The following is a 13931-nucleotide window of genomic DNA, read 5'->3' on the forward strand; positions in this document are numbered from 1 at the left end:
CGGAGCGCCCCTCACTCCCCAGCCCCTGTTCTTGCGTTCCCAGAGCCGCCGCACATCTGGAGGCTGCTCCCGCGCCCCCCTGGCGACTGGCGCGGGGAAGACACTTGCTTCGCTGGAGCCCCGGACCCAGGGCTCTCCGGGGTGGGCAGCGCCGCCGCAGCCTCCGGAGGCGCACGGCTGGGGGCGGTACCGCGCCTCAGCGACCAAGCTCAGGCGCGCCCGGCGCTGCACCCAGCTGCGGAGAGAGGCCTGCGCTTGCCCACCACAGCCAGGGGTCCCGGGGGAGGGGGGACGCCATCACCTGCAAAGAGGAGTCCAAGGTGACCTGTCCCCTCCATCCAGATGGGACTGCCTGGACCGAGGCCCCGTGGCATCCGTCCATCCTGGGTGCAGCCGCCTTCCCAGAACTTTTCTCGAGCCTCCTCCTGTCCAATTCCTTAGCCCCCGGAAAAGTTCTCTCCAGCGCGCAGAATGCTATTTCCCGGAGGCTTCCGAAGTTGAGCAGGAACCCGGGCTCCGGGGGTCCGGGGGCTGGGGTGAGGCAGGGATGTGGTGGGAGCTGCGCTCGGCAGGGTGGAGGGGTATCCATCCCAGGAAAGGGACACGAGAATCTACTCGTTCGCTCAGGGAGGGCTTGGCATCGAAAGGGTTTCGGCGCCTTGGGGATTGTTTGGGTGTCTCCCGCCAGAAGGGCGAGAGGCGGGCGCGAAGGGGGGATTTTAATTTCGTCGCCTCAAAGGAAAACGCTTTTTTGCAAACAAATAGCCGGAGTCCGAGAGATGGGCTGGGCAGGAAGGACTCACAAGCAAAAGTGTTCCCGCTGCGCCCCCAACCCACCCAGCGCCTGCCTGTGCGCGTGTGGATGTATCGATTGTTTGAATCGATTTTTAAATAAAAAGCCAGGAAGCAGTGATTGCGTGTGTGTACACACAGACACACAAACCCAGACACCCAGGCGCACATAGATCACACGTACTGTCACTCGCACCCCCCCACCCCCGCCAAGGGCCCTCACAAACACAAACATACCTCCAAAGAGCCTTGGGTAACCAATGAGATCCCTGGGTATTGCCCAAGGTGAGGAGGGGGGGGGGGCGGAAGAAGGGGAAGTGAAGGAGGACTTCCTGTAGGTCAAATGGTTCCCTCTGTCCCCCGGCCTCAAATCCTTCTCTGTCTTCTGGGGAGGCCTGAACCCAAAATCCCAAACCTGGGCTCGTTTCCACTGCCCTGCGGCGCGCAGCCCTAGCCCTCTCCTCCCCACGGTCCCTACGACTACGAAAAAGCCCTTCCCTTCTTGTGCCTGACCCCGTGGCGACAGAGCCCTAAGGTCGCTCAAAATTCGAGGGAGCAGCCTCCCCGAGGTAGGGCCTAGCCCCAGGAGCCCGTTGTGGTCTCGTGATCCCTGGCTTGCTTGGTCCCGGATTAGAGAAATGGAGAAGGATGACCCCCCGGGACTGAGGTTGGCGGGGTAGATTTGCCTGCGGCCCTTCCGACGGGAGACGCTAGGAGCGCGCAAGGGCGCCCCCTGGCCACCGCAGTAAGTCAGACTTTCTCTCATCCCGCGCTCCTTAGGAATGTAATCGAGGATGCTGGCCCTGAGGCTGCTCAACGTCGTGGCCCCCGCCTATTTTCTGTGCATCTCCTTGGTGACCTTCGTGCTGCAACTCTTCCTCTTCCTGCCCAGCATGCGCGAGGACCCCGCGGCTGCCCCTCTCTTCTCGCCTGCCCTGCTCCACGGGGCGCTTTTCCTATTTCTCTCCGCCAACGCCCTGGGTAATTATGTCCTGGTCATCCAGAACTCCCCAGACGACCTGGACGCCTGCCAGGGTACCTCGTCCAAGAGGGCTCTGTGCCCCCCGCCCAGCACCCACTTCTGCCGGGTGTGCGCCCGAGTCACGCTGCGGCACGACCACCACTGTTTCTTCACCGGCAACTGCATCGGCAGCAGGAATATGCGCAACTTCGTCCTGTTCTGCCTCTACACCTCCCTTGCCTGCCTCTATTCCATGGTGGCCGGAGTGGCTTACATCTCTGCTGTCCTTTCCATCTCTTTCGCCCATCCCCTGGCCTTCCTCACGCTCCTGCCCACTTCCATCAGCCAGTTCTTCTCCGGTGAGTGGGCCTTGGCAGGCAGCTTCCGCAAATAAGACTTCTCACCCCAACTCCAGGGGGTGCCAGACTTAGCAAATAAAACACAGGATTCCCAGCTAAATTAAATTTTCAGATAAATGACTTTTTAGTATCATTAAGTCCCAATTTTGCACGAGACAGAACTAAGAAAATGTCCTGGGGTCTATCTGAAATTCAAATTAACTGGGCATGCTGTTATCTGACAGACTCCCGCCTTCCTCACTATCACAACATCCACTTGCTCAGGAATGTCACATCCAGGCAGTACACCTGCTCTGTGCCAGACACACTCATCACCTTTCTCTGTCTGACCCCAGTCCTGCTCTGGGACTTTGTCCTCCAGAGGTGCTACCAACCAACCACAATAAGGTTGAACTTGACACCAGCTAAGCCCTATCCTCCTGCCTACTCTGTGGGCCCCACCAGACTGTGCTGCAGCCTGTGGGTGGCTTAGAGGAGGGCCACCCTGGTTGGAGATGCAGCCATGTCTAATGGTTCCATAGCCACACTACAGAGCTTGGGACTGGTGTAGAATCTGAGGAACCAGGTATGTGGGTCCTCACACTCGTGCCCCACTGGGCATCCTGGCAAAGACTGTAGTTTGGATGGCATGCCGCAAGTAATGCTCCCTGGAGCCAGGCCCTGGGGCACTCAGCTCCTGGTGGCAGTTCTTATTACTTTATGCAGACTTGAAATTTGCCCCTACTGTATTTCCATCCACTCCCTGCCCACCCTGGTGTGTGACTCTGCCCAATTTGGTTCCCATAATTGGTAGCATGCACACGCATATGTTTGTGCATGTGAGTATGGTGTTAACTCCATTTCTCAGATGAAAAAACTAAGACTTAGGTGGCACTAAGTGGCCTGCCCAGTGTCTTACCACTACAACTAACTAGACATCTCTGGCCCAGGGCTCCCTCAGCAGCACAGGAAATAGAACATGTTCCCAAACACTGACCTTCCAGGAAGAGGGAGTGACAAGGCACTACTTCTACTAAGAACTTAAGATTATCTTGAAGTACCTGGATTGGCCTAGGTTGGACATTCTTTAAAATTCTGTTCACTTTGGGGCCTGGGGATATAGCTCAGTTGGTAGAGTGTTTGCCTTGCATGCACAAGGCCCTGACTTCAGTCCCCAGAAGCAACAACAACAAATCTGATGGCCGTATTATTAGCCAGGTTTGGTGGTGCATGCCTGTAATTCTAGCAGCTCAGGAGGCTGAGACAGGAGGATCGTGAGTTCAAAGCCAGCCTCAGCAACACTGAGGCAAGGCGCGAGGCAACTCAGTGACACCCTATCTCTAGATAAAATACTAAATAGGGCTGGGGATGTGGCTCAGTGGTCAAGTGCCTCTGAGTTCAATCTCTGGTACCAAAAAAAAAAAAAAAGAAAAAAGAAAGAAAGAAAATTCTGATCCATTCTGGGGGAAATGATCATTTCAGTGACTTCTGTGGCCGCAGCCCAGATCTTCCCAGGCATGGCACTGCGGTGACATTGGCAGTGAAAACAGAGAGGACCCAGCCAGGGGAATGCCTGGAGGACTGGTGACTGAGCTGGGCCCAAAACTCAGAGTCTTGGGCCTTCTGGATTTCTGTGCTGCCAAAGGAGGCTGCCAAGACCGAAATAACCAGGATGGGGGAGGGTAGGTGGGCGGGTTGGGGGGTGGAGTGTGAGCACAGACAGGTGGGGAGATGAGGAAAGCCAAAGAACCTGATTACACATCCTTTTCCAAGTAGTTTCACCAACCATAAAAATGGGTGATTCCAGAAGGAGGATCTTGAAATGGTTTGATTTGAGATAAATCTGGGCTTGAGGCCTGTCCATATGTGCTAGGTTTAGGAGATAGGAGAGAAAGCAAGAAGGGTTTCTTGCTTTAATCTGTTGGGAGGACAGAGCCAGTTAGTGTCCACCTTGGGTCCCAGGTCCCTGATCAGGCTGCTGAGTCCCACTATCCTTCACCTCCTCACCATTCCTCACTAGGAAAGGAGGCTAAGATTCTCGTGTACGTCTCTCCATCTCCGTCTTCCTCCTTTGCTGACCTTACATCTCTCCCCCCCCCGCACATACACTTCCGTGTTCCATCTCCTTCTTCTCATCCTTTCTACCCCAGTTCCCAGAGCAACCCCTCTCTCATCTGCTCAGGAGAGGAGGGCAGGAGTGTCAGAAGGCACACCTTGGTTAACAGGAGTTGAGCTGTCCCCAGCCCTGAGTTGGATTTGCCATCAAAGCACAGGATGCTGTGAGTGGGGGCCCTGAGAACTAAAGGTGGAAGGGGTCTTCTGAACTGAAGTTGGCTGCTGATCTTCAGCTAATGTCAAAGAGAGAGAGGACTAGCTAGTTAAGTTTAAGAAGCTGTCTCTTCTTTTGACTTTGTGGGACCAGTACAAGTTGTATCACCCCTCTGAACTGCATTCTCATCTGGAAAAGAGGAGGACAGCATCTGACATGAATTGTGGCATTTGGATGAGTATGTCAGTGGATAGGGGCCACCAGAAAGTCCAGAAGGGGGAAAAAGAACTTATGTTTATTGAGCACCCATTAAGTGTCATCCACCAGGCACATCTCATTTCATCCAATCATGACAGTCTGTGAGGTAGGTATTATCAAGTCATTTTTAAAGCCTAGGAACAAAACACTCAGCCAGGTGAAGTTGCTTCAAAACCACACAGCTTTGGACTCCAAGCCATTGCCTCCAAAGCTTGTACCTTTTCCACTAGACCCCACTGTCTCTCTGGGGCTGCTTCTCTTTTGTTGTTTCGTGATGAAGAAGCCCCTTTGGGAGGGAGGCGTCATCAAATCCCCAATGTATTCAGGAAGACATTGGGTGATGGTTTGTGAAGATGGCTGGTGGGAGTCAGGGACAGGAGAGATCAGAAAATGGGACCTTTTAGGCCCTTTAGGAAAACTCTATGATTTTCTAAAAGAAATGGAACTATTATTAAATAGTTGAGAGGAGCTGAAGCAGTCACGCTAGAGACCTTCAAACACTTTGAAAGGAAGCAGGTCCCCAGAATAGCCTTTTGTAGCTGCTGCATGGGGCCTGGAGAAGGCGGCAAGGTTTCTCCTCATGCCTTGCTTTAGTGCCAGAAAAAAAGCCTGTGAAAAACAGCTTCCACCCGCCCAAGCTCGTTCCTGGGGCTGAGATGCAAGGCAGGCCGGAGCTTGACAGCTCTGATGTTCTCACATCCCAGTTGAGGGCCATCTTTGCCCATCAGCATTCCTCAAGCCCAAAGGGTGTCAGGGCCCCAGGGTGCTCCCTCCTGCATGTGGCTGTCCAAGCTCATCTGTGCTGACAAGGGAGAAGTGGGTCAGGGGATGGCATGGCTCCATGTGAGCTCTGGCCCACTGATGCCACCATGTCAGTGGAGGGGCTGCTCTAAATGCCAGCTGGAGCGAGCTTTCTATCCCCTGGGCAGCTGGATCAATTTGTCTTCAACTTTGTAAAAAAAAAAAAAAAAATTATAATCAAAGTTCGTAGGGATGAGGGGAGAAAAGGCTGCTAATGAACAAACCCAAATCAGACCCACATTCTTCCTGGCTGCCAAGTTCAACACTGTTCAGACCTGATAAGGACCAAAAGCCTAATTCTCTGGAGTCTGGAAATCAGAGCCTGGAGAGGCCTTGGAAGATGTGAACCTGTAAAAGGGAGCTGGTAGAAGGGCCGGGGAGAGACGAGGGAGAGGTACAGGGGTAGAACAGGTGTTCCCTGGAGCTGCTACCCAAAATCTCCCTGGAGAAGGTGGCAAAGAGGTTGTCTTCCAGGGAGCAAAGGGCTAAGGAGGGCTTTTGAGTTCTGAACTGGACCCACCATCCTGACTGCCAGGTAGGTCAAGGTAGGTGTCTTTACCATAGCTGCCAAAGTTGCAGCCTAGGAAGGATTCCAAGTCCTGGAAAGGTGGAGAAGGCTTGGTGGCCTTAGGAATTAAACTCGAACCCTTTTTGGATGTAGTCACCTCCTCTGTGAAATGACCTTCAGCAGGGGAGTGCTGGGCTGCATGTAAACCAGAAGGCTGACTCCTTCATACATCATTTCCTTGAATCCTGCAACCCTGGGAATCATTATTATTATGCCCATTTTGCAGAGGAACAAACCACAACACAGGATCAGAAACTTGTGAGAGTCCACAAGATGGGAGATCCAAGCCCAGTGTGGACCACCCACCCCCAACCATGGGGAAGACTGGGATCTCTTACTGAGTGGATGTTTACAAGCAGTAATAGAAAGCGCTTGGCTTAGAGGGCCTTAGGGGAGGTGTTGCCCCACTGTCGGGGGTCAGACTGATGACCTTGGGGACCTCTTCCAGCTTTAGCAAGCTCTGATGGATTGGGCAGCTTTAGCAGAGTGTTCAGATGACCACACTGTCCTCTTGCTGCTATTAACGACTGCATTATTCTCCCAAGTCCGCGCTCTGCCCCCTGCCTTTGGGACTGAGCTCATGACTTGTCCCCTTTGATGACTAGGTGCTGTTTTCCATCATGCTGTCACTTGCCCGAGTCTTTCAGGACAGTGTTCCCAGCCCTGAGGGGAGAGAGCAGTCTAGACAGCTTCGGGCATCCGTTCCTAAAGGGCCCTCAGCTTACCCCTCCAGGGAAAAAGAGGGGTGGGGCGGTAAGAGCATCTGGACTGCCCAGGGAAGCTGGGCTTCTCATTCTGAGCTTATCAAGCTGTTCTGCCTTCTCCCCCCAGATCCCCAGTTCTCTCCCCTCCCCCCAGGAGCCATCAACATAAGGAAAAGTTGGGGCAACTAGTTCATCCTTCTTGTCGCTCGCTGCAGCGCGGCGAGAGCTACAAAACGTAGTTGCAATCTCATGAATCTCCCCCGCTCCCCGCGGAAAGCGCCTGCCCGATCGCTTTTCCGTACGTGGCCTGGGTGTAAAGCGGCTCTGTCGTCTCCCCTCCCCCGCAGGAGCTGTCCTCGGTTCTGAAATGTTCGTCATCCTCATGCTCTACCTCTGGTTTGCCATCGGCCTGGCCTGCGCCGGCTTCTGCTGCCACCAGCTGCTGTTGATCCTCCGGGGGCAGACCCGCCACCAGGCTCGGAAGGGGGTGGCAGTGAGGGCCCGACCCTGGCGCAAGAACTTGCAGGAAGTCTTCGGAAAGAGGTGGCTGCTGGGCCTGCTGGTCCCCATGTTCAATGTCGGAAGCGAGAGCTCTAAGCAGCAGGACAAATAGCAGACAGACACTCCATCATTTCTCTCCTTCTGAACATTAAGACCATGACATCTGTCTCTACCCATGATCCACCGCAACCTTCAACTGGTAAGGTCCTTGCACCCGCCCCTGATCTTCAACCCCTAGAGATCAGCGCTAGCTCGTGGGCCATGGCAGGAAGAACGGCCACCGGGCACTGCTGGGCTTCTCACCAGATGTCTCTGTTTCTGTTCCCCTCCTCGGGGCCCTCCTTCCCCTCTGTGCCTGGTGCACCACACTCTACCACCTCTCCTGCCTTCACTCTGTCTGCAGGAAACTCCCCCTCATCTTGGGGGTGGGGAGTGACTCTTGCTGCTGGTATGGGGCTCCCCAAGACCTGGAAGCTGGCAAATGTCTAAAATTACCATGGGCGAGTGGCAACCAAGTCCCCTCTGCCAACTGCCAGGGAAGTTGGGAGGGGTGGGCATGTGTCACCTCCTCTGTGGGGTTGTGGGTGGGGACGAAGAGCACAGTGGTTTGGTGCCCACTCCCAAGGCTCAAAGCTCTTTCTCTGGAGACAGCAACCAAATGGCTTCCCTGCCCGGCACTCCCCCAGCCCCTGGGGTTTGGCCAGATGTTGGGAGAGAAAGAAGAGGGAAAGAGGAGTCACCCAATGAATGAGGAAAGCATGTGACTGTGCAGCCCTGTATCCCTGAATAGAAGGGTGGTGTGTGTGTGTGTGTGTGTGTGTGTGTGTGTGAGAGAGAGAGAGAGAGAGAGAGAGAGAGAGAGAGATGCACTCTTATGAGCCTAGAGGAAGAATGCTTAGGGGAGGGAGGGGCTAATGCATTCACTTATGTCCTGGATAAAGGACATTCCAGCAGCTAAAGCTTCAGTGTTGGAATGGCCAATGTTGGGATGGATACCTGGGCAAGCAGTAGCTCCGCCATTGGAGGTCGGCGTTAGGGTTAGCGGGGTCCAGGAAGGCTTCTGTCAGACATGCTGTGCAAGGAATTTTTTTTTCACAAGAAATCCCTTCCCACTCGGAGAGTCTCTTTGTGACTGCTGGGCCCAGAGGCCACAGCTGCAGAGATGTCTGTGAGCTATTTGCTTTCATGGAGCGGAGGTAGGCAGAGGAGAGGGCTGAAAAATCATGATGCAAACTTTTGAGGCCCAATACAGCCACTGTGGTGAGGACTACCAGGATGTTTCTGGTTTAGAGGGCTGGCCATGGAGGACAGGGAGACCCAGAAGGGTGTCAGGGTCAGGTCCATTGTGGGGAGAGAAAAGCCTGAAGGTCATGTCCAACTCTGAGGGAGGAGCCTGGGGGATGAGGATGACCAGAATATGAGGTGCAGTTGCCAGACCTTCCCTGCTCGGCTGAGTAGCCCTGGATGGGGGCCAGAGAACCAGACCCCTGGGACACATGAGGGAGTGGGCCCCACACAAGTGCCCCCTCCTGACTGGGTCCCAAGGCCAACCTGACATCCATCCAGGCAGAAGACTGAAGCCCACACCCTGCAGTGTCCAGTGGGTGGCCACAGGGACACAACCCTGCTGTACAACACTGAATTCTTGAGCAGAGCTCAGAGGACTTGACCAAGGCCCCGCCTTCATGCCCCCTAGAGGGCTATGTCCGAATGTTGACTGCTCCTGCTTCTCCCCTCTGCCTTTATTCATTGTTGCAGTTCACACATTTATCCAACATGGGTTTATCAAGCACCAACTATGTGCCGAGTGTCAGGCTCTGGTGATACAGGGGTGGACAGGACGATGAGATCCCCTACCGTCAGGGACTCCTTGCCCCCTGCACACTGACTCCCACCCTTTGACAAATGGTCACTCTGCTTTATCTTTGGTGGTCATCAGGGCAGGCCACTTTGAGGGAAGGGATGTGGCAGGGCAGACTAATGGGGAGTCCAGGCTTCATTGAAGGAGAAGTCACCAGGGCCATCTGCGTTCCCAGTTCTGACCACACGTAGGCGGTGCAGGGGGCGGGGATGGTGGGAGGCTGGAAAATCCACCCTGGCTCTCTTCTGCCTTTATTCATTCTTTCATCACTTATTTCATTTACCCTGGAGCTCCAGCTTGGAAGCCAGCTGGGCCCTGTGCCCCCTCCTGAGGGCTCAGCACCCCAGGGCCTCCCACGAGAGGGCAAAAAGAGACCCTCAGGGTGGTCAACTCCTGAAACACCGGTCAGTGGAGGTGACCGCGGGGAGGTTGCCAGGTGTGGGACTTGAATAGTGCTTGTGCACATGGCCCTGTGTTTGTTGATGAAGGACATCAATAAAATATGTGGTTTTAAATTGGATTTGATATGATCGTTTGGGCACTGTGGTTGGGACAGCTGTTCAAAGATTTTAAATAAATATTAAAAATGCTTGGGGCTGGGGATGTGGCTCAAGCGGTAGCGCGCTCGCCTGGCATGCGTGCAGCCCGGGTTCGATCCTCAGCACCACATACAAACAAAGATGTTGTGTCCGCCGAAAACTGAAAAATAAATATTGAAATTCTCTCTTAAAAAAAATGCTTTCATCCCAGTTGGTAAATAACCAAGGCCCAGATTCCCCAGGTAACCCACCCCTGCAGCCCCTGATTCTCCCCAGGGACCTCAGCTCACTCAGTCCTGCAGCTAAGCCAGGCCTCTGCTCCAGTCCTCCACCAGGGCCAGCTGTGGCTAGTCAGGGCCGGCTTTGTGCTGGTGAATAGGGAAAAAATTAGTTCTGATTGACAGCAGGCCTGCAGGGCTGGGGTTTGTGGACCCACAGAGACCAGAGATAGGACGTTTTAACCTGAGAATTTCCCTCTTCCTCTTCCTCCCGCCCCCCTGCCTCTGTCAGAGGGCAGGCAGGGAGGAGAGTGGGGAAGGCAGTCCAGATGCTCTTCCATCCCAGCTGGAGCTGGCTGCCGGGCAGATTGGCCAGGCCCTCCATCCCTACAGCCCCTGTGACATCTGGAGACCTTATGCTACTGCCCCGGGAGCAGCTAGGAAGGTGTTGAGGCAGGCAGGGACAGGGGTTAGGCTAAACAGGTGAATGGATGGCTTTTGGGGCATCCTAAAGGCCTGCAGCCCTGCAAGGGTGGGAGTTGCAATGGCAAAGAGCTGATTCTCTTTGGGCTATAGAAGCTTCAGCACAGGCCCGTATGGTGATGGTCTGCATTGCCTGAACACGCACAGACAGGCGACCCGCGAGGTAGCACCCAGCTGTTCCCCAGAGGGAACTGTGGCTAATTCTCAGAGCCTCCCAGGGCTGTCTGCACTCCCAGGACAGACGCCACACCTGCCTTTCCCACCATTTATCCCTCCCTCCTGTGCCCAGAGCCATGCTCTGCACCCTGTGGGACTAGAAAACAGCTGAGACAACTGTGTTCCAGGTGCACACTCACCCTGGGATTGGTTCCTGGGAGTGCTCAGAGGAGGGAGGGAACACAGTTGGGACTGGGCTGGGGGGTTCTGTTTGTGTAGGGCCTGAAAGGCCGGAGGAGATCTCAGCAGATGGAGAAAGACAAAGAGGGCTTTCCATGTCGGGGAAACAGGCTGGGAGTCCCAGAGCACTGGGGACCTCAGAGAGGGCCTGAAGACTGGCAGTGGGGACCCCCGCAGAAAGGGCCTATTAAGCCAGGCTAAGGGATCTGTGGCAATTTCGACAGGCAGCCGGGACCCAGCAAAGGTTTAGAACAAGGGAGTGGCAGGATCAGGACGAGAACTCAGCAAGCGGAGCGTTGGAGGATAGAGTGGGAGAGCCTGCAGGCTGGGCACTGACGGCGCCCATATGCTCTGTCTGAGTGAGATGTAACAGGAGTCTGGTGGGGGCAGGAGTGTGGCTCCTAAGAAGGGAGAGGGTGTCAGAGGCACTTCTCAGGCAGGAGGCAGGACTGGAGGAGTGCTGGGGAGAGGCCCAAGAAGCCCTGAAGGCTAAGTCAGGGGATTAGGATGACCCCCAAGGACAGGCTGTCAGGAGCACTGGGGTGGAGGGAGGAACACGACGCTGGGGCTCAGAGCCACCCAAAGCACTTGCTGCTGTTCTTGACCCACCAGTTGACAGCCAATGGTATCATTCTTAACTAAACACTTGGCCACCTCGTGTGGCTCAGGGGACATCTGCAAGCCATGCTTGGCAGCATGACTCTCTATGACTCCCCCAAGCCATCTGCCTGAGCAGTAGGAATCAGGGGTCCCCTGGCCCTTCCCTCCAGGCTGGATGAGACACTTGCTGCTTGGGCCCAGGCCCTGGGGCTGGATTAGGCTAAGGATGAACTGCTTCACCCCAGGGCAACCCTAACATCTCCTCTGTTGCGACAAGTCAATCCTAGGTCCTAGGGACATGTTTCCTTCCCTAGGAACATGATTATCATTGTCACTGTCCATGCATTTGGTCCCCAAAATGCCCTCGCTCCTTTTTGTAACCTGAGCTCTCCAAATGACCTCCTTGCTCATGAGAGTCCTTCTCCTCTCCTGTCCCACCCCTGGGCACACTCACAGTGAGGCTTGCAGGTGGCCACTCCTCCAGGGAGAAAAGGAGGGCTGGAGGGGAGCAGAGGTGCTCCTGCCTCATCTGAGTGCTTTAGATAGGAGGCAGGAACTTGGACCTGCCTGCCAGCCAGGCGAGCCTGCTGGTGGGGACAAAGCCAGTGGTCTGGGCCGGGGGTCTGGGCCTCTGCTCTGGGCCTCTGCTTCTGCCCTGGCCCCTCTCACTCTGCACAGTGCTGGCCCCACTACTCCTCATTCCTCAGTCACGGAAGCTGACTCCACGCCAAGCACCACACCAGGAACTAGAAAGGCAAAGATGAACAAGACCCAGAGCCTGACCCCGGAGTGCAGACAGTAGGGATTCAGTGGCCTGGGCACTGCTGGGAGGACAGGTGCTACGGAAGCCTGGAGAAGAGCATCACTCAACTGTTGTGGGCTGGAAGACTTCCTGGAGGAGGCCACCTCTGGACCAGGCAGGATGCACAGAGCAGGGCTATGGCCCAAAGTGGAGGACAGAGAAATGCACAGAGTAGAGGCCCGTGATTTCTGGGAATTGCATCTGTTTGGGAGTGCAGGCACACTTGGAGATTCTGTCCCCAGCCACGTTCCCCAAGAACCCTGCTTCCTCCCTCTGATCACTTGTCACAAAACCCAGACACTTGCAGGCTCACAGTGTCCTTCTGGGTGAGACCAGTGTGGATGCTGTCTGAATGACCTACAGTATCCTCCACGGGGGAGACCACTTCTGAGGGCGTCAGCCCAGAGCTGCTGAAGAGCTCAGCTGAGATCCCCGAGTCCCTCTGCACCCAAAGAAGGGCCTGGGGGAACCCCTGCTGTGCTTGGCTCTCCACACCACCTCAGCAGCAGGCACGGTCTCCAAGAGCAGAGAGGAACGGAGCAGGAAGCCTGGTGTCTAGGGCGTGACCTTATGTTCAATGTCCCCTCCTAGCCGGCAAGGCAGTTCCCTCTGTGTCCAGTGGACACCCCTCTCTATAACCTGGGGGTCCGCGTACCTCCTCCTGTGGTCAGGGCTCTCCACATGGCTCTTCTCCCTGGGGTCTCTCCTCAAAGGGTCCAGCCCCCTGCCAAATCTTCTGACCAAACTCCTCTTGCTCTTGTTTTTTTTTTTTTTTTTTTGGTACCAGGGATTGAACTCAGGAGCACTCAACCACTGAGCCCCAACCTCAGCCCTATTGTCTTTTATTTAGAGACAGGGTCTCACTGAGTTGCTTAGCACCTCACTGTTGCTGAGGCTGGCTTTGAATTCCTGATCCTCCTGCCTCAGCCTCCTGAGCCGTTGGGAGTACAGATGTGCACCACCACAGCCAGCTTCTCCTGCTCTTGACAGCTCTCTGCCATCTGACTTACTCCAGCCTGTGGGTTTGTCTCCCAACTGCGTTGCTCACTCTTGGAGACAGGAATCCTGGTTCCCCTCTCTCATGTAGAGCACGGACATTGTTTTTGATGCAGTAATTCTACTACTAGTAGTAATAATGATCGACATTTACTGCGCATTCACAACATGCCAAGAGCTCATCATGCATACAATTTGCCTATATTAACTCATTTATTCCTCACATCAGCCCAGTCAGGTAGGCTCTATTATAATGCCTATTCTCCAGGTAAAGATACAGTCACAGAGAGGTTATATAACTTTCCCAAAGCCTCATGGTTAATTAATGGCCAAGCTGGGCTTCAAACCAAGGATGCCTTCTTGAGTCTCTCCTTTCAACCAGACACTAGACTGTTTTTGTTGTGGCCCACTGTAAACATCCAATAAATGCCTTTCTGAAAAGTAACAAGGAGTGAAAATTTCATGCATTAATTCATTGACTCATTCATTCAACATTTTTATTGAGCATCTACAACATAACAGGCATTGGGGGATACAGAGAAAGGAACGAGGCTCAGCCTCTGCCTTACAGAGCTGATAATCAGCCTCTCCTGGTGCCTCTGCAGGTAGAAGCAGGTGTGCTGGGGTCCTTTCTGGACTGGGGATTGTGGGCAAGTTGCCCTGGGTGGAGCAGCTTCTCCAGAGGAGGAGTGTCTGGAGTCCTGGGCACAGTCCAGCCTCCCCAGGGCTCAAGGAGGAAGGCTTACCAGGGCAAGGGCTCAAGGATGCACCCTCCCAGGCAGGGTCAGGGTGGGGCAGGAGGGGACCAGCCACCATGGCAGGCAGAGCTTAGCCAGCCATGGCT

At 54.7% G+C, this 13931-nt stretch overlaps 1 protein-coding gene across 1 annotated transcript; it reads left to right on the forward strand.

Annotated features, from left to right (window-relative positions):
- The first annotated feature begins 1586 nt into the window (after positions 1-1586).
- Zdhhc22 (zDHHC palmitoyltransferase 22) lies at positions 1587-7304 on the forward strand. The gene is made up of 2 exons (XM_076848073.2): positions 1587-2112; positions 7039-7304. The coding sequence occupies exons 1-2, from the start codon at positions 1587-1589 to the stop codon at positions 7302-7304; spliced, it is 792 nt and encodes a 263-aa protein (XP_076704188.1).
- Positions 7305-13931: the final 6627 nt, after the last annotated feature.

Source organism: Callospermophilus lateralis, chromosome 3 (genome assembly GCF_048772815.1).
Source record: "Callospermophilus lateralis isolate mCalLat2 chromosome 3, mCalLat2.hap1, whole genome shotgun sequence".
NCBI classification, from domain to species: domain Eukaryota; kingdom Metazoa; phylum Chordata; class Mammalia; order Rodentia; family Sciuridae; genus Callospermophilus; species Callospermophilus lateralis.